Source organism: Alexandromys fortis, unplaced genomic scaffold (genome assembly GCF_014885135.2).
Source record: "Alexandromys fortis isolate MF-2015 unplaced genomic scaffold, M_Fortis_MF-2015_v1.1 scaffold_182, whole genome shotgun sequence".
NCBI classification, from domain to species: Eukaryota; Metazoa; Chordata; class Mammalia; order Rodentia; family Cricetidae; genus Alexandromys; species Alexandromys fortis.
In genome coordinates, this window is record NW_026068068.1 from 759,629 (window position 1) to 773,336 (window position 13,708).

The 13,708-nt window shown below is 47.1% G+C and overlaps 1 protein-coding gene across 1 annotated transcript in view; it reads left to right on the plus strand.

Annotated features, from left to right (window-relative positions):
- Ptprn2 (protein tyrosine phosphatase receptor type N2) overlaps nt 1-13,708 on the plus strand; it is a 704,719-nt gene that overhangs the window by 265,164 nt on the left and 425,847 nt on the right. Inside the window, exon 5 of the mRNA XM_050120851.1 lies at nt 4,828-4,990. Within this exon, the coding sequence (XP_049976808.1) occupies nt 4,828-4,990 (163 nt within the window). The remainder of the gene's footprint in view (nt 1-4,827; nt 4,991-13,708) is intronic.

A 13,708-nucleotide genomic window follows, 5' to 3' on the forward strand; every position in this document is an offset into this window, starting at 1 on the left:
CAGAAATTTCCTTTAGTTCTAAGGAAACCCAGTGTCAGCAGATACAAATCAAAAGTGACTAAAACAACTTTCATGGCCCTGACTTCAAGATGCTCACCATCTTGAGTCCCCAGAGATTGTAGGTGTGGATGATCGTTAAGATCCAAGGATCCATCTCCTGGGGCCTAGTCCATACATTACTGAATGATATTCTGATGGTCTCAGGCCTCATGGATTATACAGGGATGGAGGATGTCATGCTTGGAATGCTCAATCAATGACACCCAAGCCAGGAAGGGCTCTTTATAACAAGCCCAACAAATCATTGCACAGTCAGGCGGACCCACAAAAGCTGGAGCAGAATCTAACTTGCAGTCTGGAGAGAAGATGCAGTGACTTGCCTGAGGTGGCCACTTTGTAAGAGACACAGCTGGGTGACAACGCTCTTTGGGGCCTTGGATTATTTCATTCAGGTAAAGTTTACATTCTGTTTACTGGGAGTTCTCAGATGTGTAATCTGACAAGTTTTGATTGACATCATGTGAGTTCCAGGAACACAGATCAATAAACAGAATGTTTCCATCACCCAGATTCTCTTTATGCCCTGTGCATGCAGCCCCTTCTTCATTTTCTGTGCTGGGTTTGTTTGTGGATGAGTTGACTATATTCATGAACACTGAGATGGTATTCTAAGATATTAGCCCTCACTAGGCTGCGTTTGGTGCTGGTGGTACATTTATTCTTTAGAAAGCACTGATATCTCCACTATGTGGAGGCCTTTCCATTCACCTGCCTGATGGAGGAAGGTCATTGGTTAAAAAATAAAGAAACTGCCTTGGCCCATTTTATTGGTTAGAACATAGGTGGGTGGAGTAAACAGAACAGAATGCTGGGAGGAAGAGGAAGTGAGCTCAGAGATGCCATGCTCCCCTCTCCCGGGCAGACGCATGTGATGAAGCAAGCCGCCAGGTCAGACATGCTGAATCTTTCCCCGTAAGACTGGTGCTACAGATTATTAGAAATGGGTTGATCGGGATATGATAATTAGCCTGTAAGGGCTAGAGTTAATGGGCCAAGCAGTGTTTAAAAGAATACAGTGTCCATGTAATTATTTTGGGGCATAAGCTAGCAGGCGGCCGGGGTGCTGGGGACGCAGCCTGGCCACTCCTATTACAACACCTGCCCTGCTGTGATAGGCACTGTCAGAGTCTGGGAATACCTAAGCTTTGCTCCTGCTTCTTGTCAAGACAGATCAACAAGGACACCTTCTTATTCTACCTGAATCAAACAAAGCAAAGGACGGCAGGCCCTTTAGTCTCCCAATATCAGAAACAAGGGTGATATCCAGTGAGTTAGATAACAAATAAGAATTCTCTGTTGTCCTTAGGTCATCATCCATGGGACAGATTGGGTGAACACAGTGGGATCCAGGGACCTGCCAGAGGTCCCTACAGGTTGGCAAGACAACAAGGGCTGTTTAGGGAAGACCTTGAGATGTGTGCAGTCACTGTGATCTCTGAAAGGGCCCATCATGTCTTGTGGGGTTAGGGACATGTTATCATGAGACACACCAACCTTTCTACAGTGTGCACAGTATTATTCTCATGAAAGGACCATCATCTGAGATCAAGCAGCAGAGATTTCAGGCTTGTAGAGGGAGAACTTGTAGATAGTTACCACCACAATCATCTTACAGGTATGACTTGAAGGGCCGAACTGTTCCCAGAACTCTATGGGATGCCAGATAGACGGGTATGACACTAATGTCAACTTGGCTTGGTAATCTCAGCACTGGAGAGACCAAGGAAGAAAGATCATGAATTCAAGCCCCCAACCTAAACTGCAGAGCGAGCCTGGTTCTATCTTAATAACAACAACAAAAGCAACAATAAAAAGAAAAGGCTTATGGAGATGCAAGGGTATGTATCACCCAAAGAGGAAAAATTTAGTGTGTAGAACCTAATCAAGGGTTACTAAACAGGAGGGCTTGTCTGTGGCTATAAATGTAATTTGTGCCAAAATAGATTGTCACATACAGGCCGACAGATAGACGGCTCACAGGCTGCTGTACTTCTTTCCCGTGCTTCACCTGAACCGTGTGATGTCACTGACAGGCACCTGTGCTCTTACAGGCGAATGCTGTTCACTTTAGAGCAACCATTTAAAATTGTGGCTAATGAACCAACAAAAGAAACAAAAACATATAATTATAGAACTAGTCCGTGAACACTAGTGACAAATTCATGGAGAGCAGCTGTGGAGACTTACAGCTCTGAACATTTGAATTTACCTGATACGATGCCACCTCCTTGCCCAACTGGGATCGATAGAGCTGAGTGAGCCAGGAGGGGCCAGGCTTGTGGAGACTGAGGTTAGCTTGTGCTTCTTATTAAGATAAGGTGAAGCCTCCACTAGGGAACAGTCTTACCCAGGGCAGAGGGAGAAGAGAAGATCCTAGCCCTGCTGTGATAGGCAGGCAGAGCCTGTGGGGGCTAAGAGATATGGATGTGGGCCTACCAGGGGTCTGAGGGAAAGTCTTCTGATGGTGGTGACAGAATGGATCAGAGGTTTCTGAAGGCAATGTGGCAGGCAGGCCCCCCAGAGGATCTGACCTAATTGACTAATTCCCATCTCCTTTTGAGACATAAACAAGGGGATTAATGAATTGGAAAGCTTGAAAGTAATCAGAATTCAAAGCCTTTGGTCAGCATTCCCAACCATTAGACTCAGTCTGGTGGAGAAGTTTTTGACTCTCATTAGCAGAGTGGTTTATGTATATGGTTTCAGTCGCGGCTCCTAGATGAGCCTGTTTGCATCCTCAGGCCTTGGTGGAACAGGCAATGAGCACTAGTGTAGAAGATGGACATTCAGGGCAGCTGGCCTGCTGCTCATGCCCAGGCTAAGAGGCAGGTGGGATTCTTCCAGAAAGGACCTGAGAGGAGCATGGGGGTCAGCCATGGTTAACTTTGACTAACTGGTTAATGGCATCTTGACATATTTCCCCTGTTACCTCAATCATGACATTTCACATGGGTCTTATCCTGGAATCTGTGTCCCATTGCCCTGGCTTTCCCAGGTCCTGTTCAGAGTCTGTGGCTCCTGACCGCTTCTCTGACCCCTTCCCTTGTGGCTGCCATGGCTGCTGACCACTCCTCTGATAATCCCCTTGTGGGTGCCATGGCTCTTGCTGACTTTGCAGTCACATCCAACTGCTCCTGAAAAATATCCCCCGGTTCCCTCTCTTTTCTGCAGCTATAGCGCTCCTATGTGACCCAAGCCTGGGGTTCTATGTCCTTGTCCTTGCTACCCCAACACCCAGTCTATCTACAGGGTGAGCCCCACACCTAAGGTGCCTATAGCCTCAGCCTTCTATTCACACAGGTCTGCTGCACACATGGCAATGGTTATCATCTGACAGCGGAGAGCCTGGGCGCTACAACCCCAATTCACAATGCTAGTGTTGAATGACACAAACCGGTTACCCCATAGGTCAGAATCAGACATTGCCCCCATGTTTGAACCCTTGGTCTTTTCCACAGACCTCTCCTGCCGTGCCCCCATGCCTGTGCTCTGTTCCACACCAGCTCTCTCTCTGTGTCTGGCTGCCTCTCTCAAAAGCTACTGCAAAAGCTTTTTGTGCATGTGCAGTTCTGGAGACTGGAACTAGGATCTCGAGGCTATGCACCGGCACTGTCACCGAGCTACACCTCTATCCCTTAAGGATTTCATTTTAAGGAGAGTTGTAGTCAATGGTTTCTGGGGGATGGAGGGCTAGTTTTCTCAGGGATGTGGCTCCTGAGAGGCTACCCCACTTTCCAGCAGGAACACTGTATCACAGTAGTACCCGCACCCATACACACAAAGGCAGCACGAAGTAGATTTAGTGAACATCTTAGAGTAACTATCGCTGTGATGAAACAAAACAATCAAAAGCAGCTTGGGAGGAAAGGTTTATTTCCCTCTTCCATGTAACGGTTCATCGTTGAAAGCAATGAGGGCAGGAACTCACGCAGGAGTTGATGCAGAGGCCATGGAAGAATGCTGTTTATTGGCTTACTCCTTATGACTTGCTTAATCTGTGGTTTCATATAAAACCCAGAGCTACCAGCCAGTAGTGGGGCCCCCACATAATGGGCTGTGCCCTCCCACACCAACCACTAATCAAGAGTATGCCCTTCAGGCTTGTCTACAACTTGATCTCATGGGGGCATTTTCTCAAGTGGAGTTCCCCCTCTCAGATGACTCTAATCTGTGTCAAGTTAACATAAAATTAACCAGCGCAGTATTAAAGAGAAACAAATGAAGATGGGAGAGAAAAGTGGTGAGGGATATACAGGACACAACTGGGTGTGGATTTGATAAAAGTATATATGCATGTGTGAGATTCTCAATAACTTCTTTTAAACACTGGACAGGACCTCTCTAAGTTGTTTGAGTTGGCTGCTTTCCCTTTCTGTGCCTCAGCTTCTTGAGTGTTACAAATCAGAGCCTCCAGACTCCAAGAGTCCTTGCTATAGACAGGCACAGCAAGTAGCAGGTGCTTTTTTCTTCTCCATTTCAGTTTGTCTCCTGTTAGCAGCGCCAAAGGACACTGTGGTTAATGTCATACATGAGCCCCATTGGGCCACCCCTTCATCCCTCCCAAAGGCTCTGTTGCATTCCAGCCAACATGGGAACAGTGGGGCCGGGTTCCCTTAGGAAGTAGAAGGCATTGAGCATGGGCTCACTGTATAGCTGCACCCATGCAGACTGCCGAGACTGTGCACACACTGTGTTCCCATCTGTCCCTGTCTCACAACTCAACATGAAACAAATGTGAATTGAGTCATCATTCTTTTTGCTTTTCAGGACCTTACAGCAGAATGCTGATAACGAAAAGTGGCTCAGCCTGGAGAGCGGAGTGGCCCTGGCCAAGACCCTTCGGCGCTATCTGCCCTACTTGGGGCTTCTGTCCCAGGCCCCAACTGCGAATGCACACCCCTGGACAGAACATGAGACGCGCCCAGCCAAGGTGATACTTCAGGCTATTCCTGTGACCAGGTTGTCTTTACCTGCATGCATGTTTGTCTGTGAGACACAAACATTTTAGCCGAGTGAGCAGTCACAGTTCTCAGGCTCCCAGCAGCTGTCCTGTGGATGACAGACTCTGGATACTATGAGAAGGGCAAGGCTGTGTGTGTGTAGGGAGGTTCTGGACCCTGGGGCTGTGTTGGCTACAATCACTACTACAGAAAACCTAATGTTTAGAGCTCAGAGCAGAGCTCTGGTACCAGCCTGTAGGAAGGAGGCCAGGAGCAGAGTGGGTGCAGAGCCCAGATGGCAAGAAGACAGCGGCATCTGAACACAGCTGGAATCAGGTCTGGTGTCCACTGACTTGGGTTTAACTTAGCCATTACTACATCCCTGGAGACTTCTCATTTCTGGTAATTTCACCAATGTGGCTATCCCTGGACAACCGAAGGACTGCCTGTTTGTGGGTGCTAGAGTAGAGTTTCAAGATGGTGTGGTACCTGAACAACTGGTCCCTCTGTCTGAGGTAGGCTTGGGCACAGGGCAATTGACATGCTTTTGAGGGCCAGATTTGTCACTAGGTCTTGGGTAAGCTTGTGCCAGAGCTGGCTTGGGAGGAGGTATAATGTAAAGGAGGAGTTAGAACTTCACTGGGCTTATGAGGTATTGTGACCAAATGTTTCCAGGGCAGCTTGCAAAGGGACCTCGTCATTTGGACTTTGAATTTTCTTTTAAAAATTAATGAGCTCTGAGTACCAGGGGAAGGCAGTTTGGAGCCTGGGGACTAGCTCATATCTCAGGATGAGCTTGGGCATGGTGTACAGGTTGGACTCCTTGGTGTGTTGGGCCATGTTACCTCATCTGGGTTGGTTTTCTTTCTAAGACTGCCATGTGTTGCTAAATACCAAGGGACATCTGGAAGTTTCCTATAAACTGCACTAGGGTTTCCTCATTCCCAATAGGTATATTGTGAGCCCAGCACAGGGGGCTGACTCCTTGAAGGTTCTCAGTCTCCTCCACTTAGGATGTCAGTGCCATTTGCTCTATGTAGGTGTCTATAAGCTGTCAGATATTTCTGATGTTTCTATGGGCTCTGGACTTTCTCTGGATGTAATACAGAGGAAAAGCAGTTGCAACTGCCCACACCCTCCGCCATCCAAGAACCAGTGGTCGGCAAGGGAAGCTGGCATTCGGTGTGGCCAGAGTTCCATGATGGCATCCCTAGTCTAGAACCAGTGGTCGGTAAGGGGAGCTGGCATTCGGTGTGGCCAGGGTCCACGATAACAGCCCCACCTCACATTGTATTGGTTGCTGGAATCCTGCTAACATCACCCAGCAAGATGACCTCTCCCCACAGGTAGCCACAGCAGTGCCAGCTGATGCCCAGAACTCAGTCTTTTTATGCACGGTTGTTATTTCCATTGAAAAAACAACCCAGTGTGAGTGACCATTGTAATCATATGACAGGGAGGCCATTGCAGAGTGATGGCCACAAGTCATTCAAAAGCTGAGCACTGGGGGGCACTTCTGGCTTGCACATTTCCCTCTGTGTTCAGATAGATGTTTCTTCATATTAGAAAAGTGTGAAAGCCCAGAACTCATTATTTTCTGTGCGTGTTTAAACGAGGAGAAAGCTGAGTCATCTCTCTAATGAGCGGCGTCTGCACAAAGCACAGAAGTGTGGCAGCTATCCAGGCTGCCGTGGGGTGCCACAGCCAGCCAGGAACTTGGGTCTTCTCCCTCCTCCCACCTAGGTGACAGGCTCTCCCAGTAGCAATTTAAACTGTAGCCACTGGTGGTGTTTCAACATGCAACCAAATTCCAATGAATTGTCCACAAATCATGTTTTTTTTCCCCTATATATCTATCCTGGAAAATCTGACTCCAGCATAGACAGAATTCTGAACTTATTCTCTTTGAGTCTGCTGAACTGATTACCTCATAACAGAAGCCATAGGGAACAGAATTTCCCTGCTTCTCCAAACCACCATGGCCAGGAGCCACTCTGACATGTGTTGAGCATACTGATAACTAAAGCCATGCTATCACTGTTCCTGCATTGTTGGCGGGGTGCCCACCTTCTTGCTTTATTGATGAGAGTAGTATCTACCCCCAGTCCTTTCAGGGGCAAGGCCGAATACTACCATACTCCAGTTTTACCCATGGAGCACGGTGACAGCCCACTTGGCATGTCACCAAAGAGGGTCAAACTGAGGTCCATCGCTTGCTGATACCATTAACTAACCTATTTTAGGAACATTTTGAGAATGTATTTAATATAAGGGAACTATGATGGGCTCTGAGCTATAAAGATAAAAGACTGACCCCACCCTTTAGAATTTTCAGTCATTTGATAAAAGAAACAAACGAAACTGTAGTTGAAATGGAGAAGTATGATGATTGAATCAATGCTCCATGCAAAGGACAGGAAGCAGGACGGGAAGGTGGACCATGGGTATCCTGAAAAATGGCGATCCCAAAAATAGCTGGAGGTCACCTTAGAGTCTCTCTGTGGTCTAGGAACCCTCGCCACCACCCATAGCGTGGGCCGTTAGATGAGCTGCCGCTCCGCCATTTCCAACACCCCACAAATTACAAACTGGAGCAACAGTAAAACCTCCAGAATAGAGAAAGGAGCTTCTTGGGGGACTCCCAGGAGGAACTGTTACATGTAGAGATTGGTCAAGAGCTAGCTGTACCAGATGAGGATGAGCAGGACCCTCATACAGAGGACCAGAGAAATCCAACCAGGACTCCACAGTGTTTGTGAGTGCAACACAGACATTCAGACCAGGGCAGCTTGGAGAGGTCAGAAAGAGCAGAGTGGACAGGAAGGAAGGCCTGGTCAACACAGACTGGCAATGTGAGGCCGACAGAGCTCCCACATCTGTGAAGACTGGCTAATATGTAGAAGTCTGACCCCATATGTTGGTGACATGGAGGACCTGGAACTCCAAAATGTCTTACAAAGTTGGACATGTATTTCCCTAGGTCCTAGTCACTCCATCTCCTCCCATGCTAAATGAAAGCAAATGTCCATTCAAAATGTGCACAGGAATTCCTGTGGCAAACTTAGTGGCAGGAAGCAGAAGTCTAGCTAGCTAAAGTGTCAGAAAGTGAGCAGGTGAGTGTGGAACAGGCCCTTGACAGTGACTCACACACAGAGGTAACAGAGTGCCGCGTGAATGGAGAGACGAAGCAGTGGGTAACAGGAGCAGATCATGGCTGCCGGGGCTGTGCAGTGGTAAAGAGGGCACTTCTGCATGGGCAGAGAGCCCCTTGTGACAGTTGTTCATGGGGAAAGGTGAAAGGAAAAGTAATCCAACGCAAAATGTGTAAAAATTTTGAACAAGTGCTTTATTAGAAAAAAATATACAAAGGGCCAATGCAGGCTTCAAAGGTATTCAGTATTGGGGCTGGAGAGATGGATCCATGGTCAAGAGCACTGGCTGCTCTTGCAGAGGACCCCAGGTTCAGCTCCCAGTACCCATATGGTAACTCTCAACTATTCATCAGTTCAGTCCCAAGGGATCCAATACTCTATTTTGACCTCTACAGGCAGCAGGAATGTGTGTGGTGCACACACATGTAGCAGACACTCATGCATACACGTAAAAAAAAAAACAAATCTTTTAAAAACTGTTCAGTTCAAGAGCTACCACTTCCTGTCCACTGGCCTGGCCAGGAGGGAGATGAGGCAGAGGCACTCTGGGCATTTATGGGGAGATAATGATGGACGGATATAATCGCAATGTGTTGTACAGATATATAAAATATTCAAAGGATAGCTGTAAAATATAAAAATTGTGAAGTCAGCTCTGGCAAGGATATGGAATAAGAAACAATTTCATACTCTCAAGAGTAACAACTGTTACAGCCCTGGCCTGGTGGTTTCTTCTGGGGAGGGTTTCTGCTCTGTATGTACACAAAGACTCATATTCTAGGCTGAGCATAGTGGTATGTGCCTGTGATCTCAGCACTTGGGAGTTGGAGACAGGAGAATCAGAAGGATCAATACCTTATCTCTCTTTCTCTTCATCCCTCCGCACTCTCTCTCCCCTTTCTGCCTGTGTGCGTATAAACAGACTTGTGCCTCAGCCATATTTACAGAATGTTACCTAGCTAGAAATAACATGACCATCTACGACAGGCCCGTTTTGCAGCCAGCCATGTGTGAAGAGGTGCCTCCTGGGAAGAAGTATGTGGGTGCAGAGCCTCTGTCTTTTTTGTCAGCATAGAGCTGAGGATGGAGGGCAGTTTGCATTGCACGCATGTCTAATGTTCATTTGATTTTTATTTTAAAAATTGCTCTTGCTCTCATTCCCTGACTGTTGGCAGGAAGCCAGGCTCTGTGGAAGCTTGTCCCCAAGCTAGCTGATGCCCTCGCACACTGGGGGAGCTGTCTCCAGTCTGGGTGCTGTCCTCGCACACTGGGGGAGCTGTCTCCAGTCTGGGTGCTGTCCTCGCACACTGGGGGAGCTGTCTCCAGTCTGGGTGCTGTCCTAGCACACTGGGGAGCTGTCTCCAGCTATCCTCACACTTGGTCTGGCCGCAGATCAAGGTGCTGCCTTACAACTCCCGGGAGCTGTTATGGGGCTGGGTACTGTCTTCAGTTCACACAGCGGTGCCTAACGCAGTCAGGGGTTCAGATCCAACAGTTCTGAGTCCCTTACATCCTGCTGTCTACCAATTGCCTACCCTCTACAAACACCAGAGAGACAGCAAATTGTCTGCACACACATCCCATGGTACAGGAAACTGGAAGTGCTCACCGACCAGTAACCTACTCACAAGCCTCCCATGGTGTAGCGAGGAGGGCCAGAGGTGTGCTGTGACAGCCATCGGGGGTTTCTGGAGACCTATGTAGCCCTTTGTGATACTTTTCTTCCAGGCCTTTACCTCCCTGCTTTCACCTCTGGGTGGGCAGCTGAATTCCTCCCACTGATGGCAAGGATGGCTGACCTACTGGAAGAGGAGGCCAGCTATAAAAACCAGTGAAATGTCTACCTTTAGATGAGGGTGGGCATGGACTTTCAGAGCAGCATGGCCACAGACCAAGAGGGCCACTTTCGAATAGAACTGAATCCAGAGTCCTGGAACTGTTGTCAGGCCTGACTTCCTCAACTGAAGTCACCAAACTACACTTTCAAATCATCGGATCCCTCACGTCATGCCAGGCTAGCAGAGGGGAGTTTGTCTATATGCAGCAAGACCCTGTTAGCCCCAGCTCTGCCAACTCGTACTAAAATGTCTCATCTGCTTATCTCTGGGGTGAGGTAATTGCTTCTCATGTGAAGACAGAAGAGGATTAGGAAGAGTGAAGGCAGGAGGCCCGGGAAGCCAGGCAGTTGTAGAGCAAAGTCAGGCGCTTTGTGCTCATTCTCCCACCGTCTCTGACTGCCAACTGAGTCGGGCAGGAACTCTGCCCCATTCCAGGCTTCCCTGTCCTTAGCCTGGTAGGAGGCTAGAGGAGCTGTATGCGGAGAAGACATGTGTGAGTTAGACGTGGCAGAGTCGCTGGGATGACAGAGAGCAGGACATCAAGAGTGACCACATCTGTGCCATTCACTGCTTTCTTTTGGAAGGCTCCTAAGCTCACTGATGGGGAGTCATCTGCACAGGCCCCCAGCAGCACCTACACTGGACCACTGACTATATCAGAGATTATGCGACTCTCAGTTTCCCAGCTAATGGCTCTGCATCCTCATGATTTTGTGAACTGTAAACACCATGGACATTGGTTTCTCCTGACAGGAGCCTGTCATCACAACAAGTACAAATACAAAGAATACTTCTTCCCTTTTCCGAGGGCAGCAGTGCAGCATCGGTGAGGACCTAGGAAAGCCTACTTAGCCTCATAGACTCCATTTTGAAAAAAGCCTCCATCTTAAGACATCTGGTAACTAGGGGTTGAACTCAGTTCCAGAAAAAAAACAAAACAGCCTAAACACAGCCAATCAGAAGACAGGACAATAACTTCACAGGGTCCAGATGTTCCTGCAGATGTTCTGTCAGCAGTTTGTGGTTCTGCACCAGCAGCCTGACCAATCACCTTGCCCCATCCCCTCACCCAATACCGGAACTCCCTGCTTGTGTTTTTTTTTTTTCCTTTAAAAACTCACCCTGAGTTCGGGGCTACGTCACCTCCATCCACTGTGCCATCCACTGTATTGGAATGTTGGGTTGTGGACCAAGCTCAAGCAACAGAAACCCTTGTGTGTTTGCATCAGAAACAAGCTCCTTGGTGGTCTCATTGGGGGCTCATGCAACACAGGCCTAACACATCCTGGTGACTTCATGCAGCTAGGAAGACCACACAAAGCATGAGCCCTCTTGGAAACTGACATCACTAGATGTTGAGATATAGATAGAGACATAGAAAGACAGATACAGAGAGACAGAGGCATAGGAGAGAGATAGACATAAAAATATCAAGACACAGAAAAACAAACACAAAGGCAGAGAGAGCAAGACAGAGAAAGAGACAGACAGAGAGATACATACATAAAGATACACAGAGACTGAGACACAGAAGGGTAGAGAGAGAAACACACACAGAGCAGAGAGATGGAAAGAAAAAAATAGACACAAAGATCTATAACAAACTGACAGAGAGAACAAAAATACCTCCCTCTATCATTCCCAGTGGTCCGTGTTTTTCTAGCTGGTACCTCCCTGCTCCCTCTTGGCAACCAGCAATCCAGTGTGTCATGCTATGAGGCCATCTCATTAAGAAGCCTTCTAGCCCACCCCCACCTGCACTGTTTTGTCAGGCCTGTGGCAACATCTTGATCAACATGACTGTCAACACTGCCTTTGGGCACACTGGAGAAGATGTGTGTGGTGTGTTCAATAATGTCATGATTTGAATTTACTGCTTTGATTTGGATTCTTGACATAAGAGAGTATCTGATGAGCTGGGTGGCCAGTTTGTAGATGAGTCTTGTCTAAGTAGAGTGTCCGGTGGGAGTTCTAGGACCTCCAGACGTTCCTGTCAGTCTGAACAATAGCTGTGCAGACAGACACAGGGCAGGGGAACAAGAGAGGTACTCTGATCTAAGAAGCAGGCCTGACTTTGCCTCTGGCACTGTAGCCTGCAAATCTAATAGCAAGAGAGCTGCTCGCTTGATCACCTGGGCAGATGGGCAAATGAGGCAGGCCTCAGCTCCATGAAGTTGTTCTGACTTGTCCCATGGAATGCAATCACTTCATCAAAGAGTATTGTTTTTCTCAACCTCTCTATAGTGTAATTCTAATTAGTGATTGATTTCTGTGACCCTTTTTGATTCTTCATTAATCTGCAAGCTGTTTGGATACAGGGCCATGTTAGAGTGACTCTTAACAATAGAATGTTGTTAGAAGTTCAACATGCAATGGCTATCGCAATGCTGCTGCTAATGGTAGGTCTACTGCTGAGTACAGGGATGCTGATGGGGATGAGGATGTGCTGAAAGAGGCAGTGATGCTCACAGGTAGGATGCTGTAGATGGTGGGGTACTGCTGTTGTAGATGCTGCTGCTGGTTATACTTGTATATTATTTTATTTTAATAAATAAATCTCGCCTGAAGATTTAAAGCTACAAGAAGTCAGGTAATGGTGAATGGTGACACATACCTTTAATCCCAGTATTTAGAAGACAGAGGCAGAGGGATCTCTGTGAGTTCAAGTCCATTCTGGGATACACAAGATCAATGCAGAAACCAATCTAGATGGTGGTGGCCTACATATATAATTATAGTAGTAGGAATCATGCCTTCAATCCCAGAACTAGAGGGAATACAAAATGGGAGGATAGGGAAGCTTAGTCTGCAGTCTCTCAGCCTTGGTAGAGGAAGACTTCTGTAGTGGCTTGGCTGATTTGCTTTTCTGGTTTTCAGGTTTAATCCCAATATCTGTCTCTGGGATTTTATTATTCATGCTAAAAATAGTACAGATGTTGTTTATGGTGTAGATGCTGCTGCTGCTGTAGATGCTGCTGATGGTGAGGATACTGCTGCTGCTGTATATACTGCTGATAGTTATAGAGCTGTATTATTTATGTTTTAATAAGTTAAGCTGCCTGAAGATCAGTGCAAAACAGCCAGACTATTCAAAGCCATACATACCAGGCAGTGGTGGCACACACCTTTAATCCCAGCAGTCAAACTAGTTAGCCATAGAAACCAGGTAGTATTAGTGCACACCTTTAATCCCAGCACCAGAGTGGAATAAAAAAAAAAAAAAAAAACAGGAGAAGATAGGTCTCAGATCTGTCCTAATCTGAGAGTTTGTGGAGCATGGATTGCCCATTTTTGGTCTGAGTATAAGGCAAAAGCCAGTGACTAGCCACTTTGATTTTCTAATCTTCAAGTTGAATCCCAGTATCTGTCTCTTAATTTTAATTATTCGTGATACATTGGTACCCAACGTTTGAAGTAAAAATTCATGAACAAGACATTTGCCTGTGGCTTTACAGCCACTGGCTTAGGCCAGAATTACACATGGCTGGAGTCACTGCTCTACCAGCTCTCCCTGAACGCCCTTCTTGGGCTTCTGCCAAACTAGGTAGCTGGCTGCCTTGAGATCTAGGTAGGTGTTTACCATTCTGTGCAGCAACAATAGACCTCATATCCACAGCAACATCATTGGAGGATGTGGTAATACAACTGGCAGTTCTTAAAATGAGGAATTAGTTAAAAGAAATTTTTTTCCCTAATTAAAAATGGGAAACAGTATTAC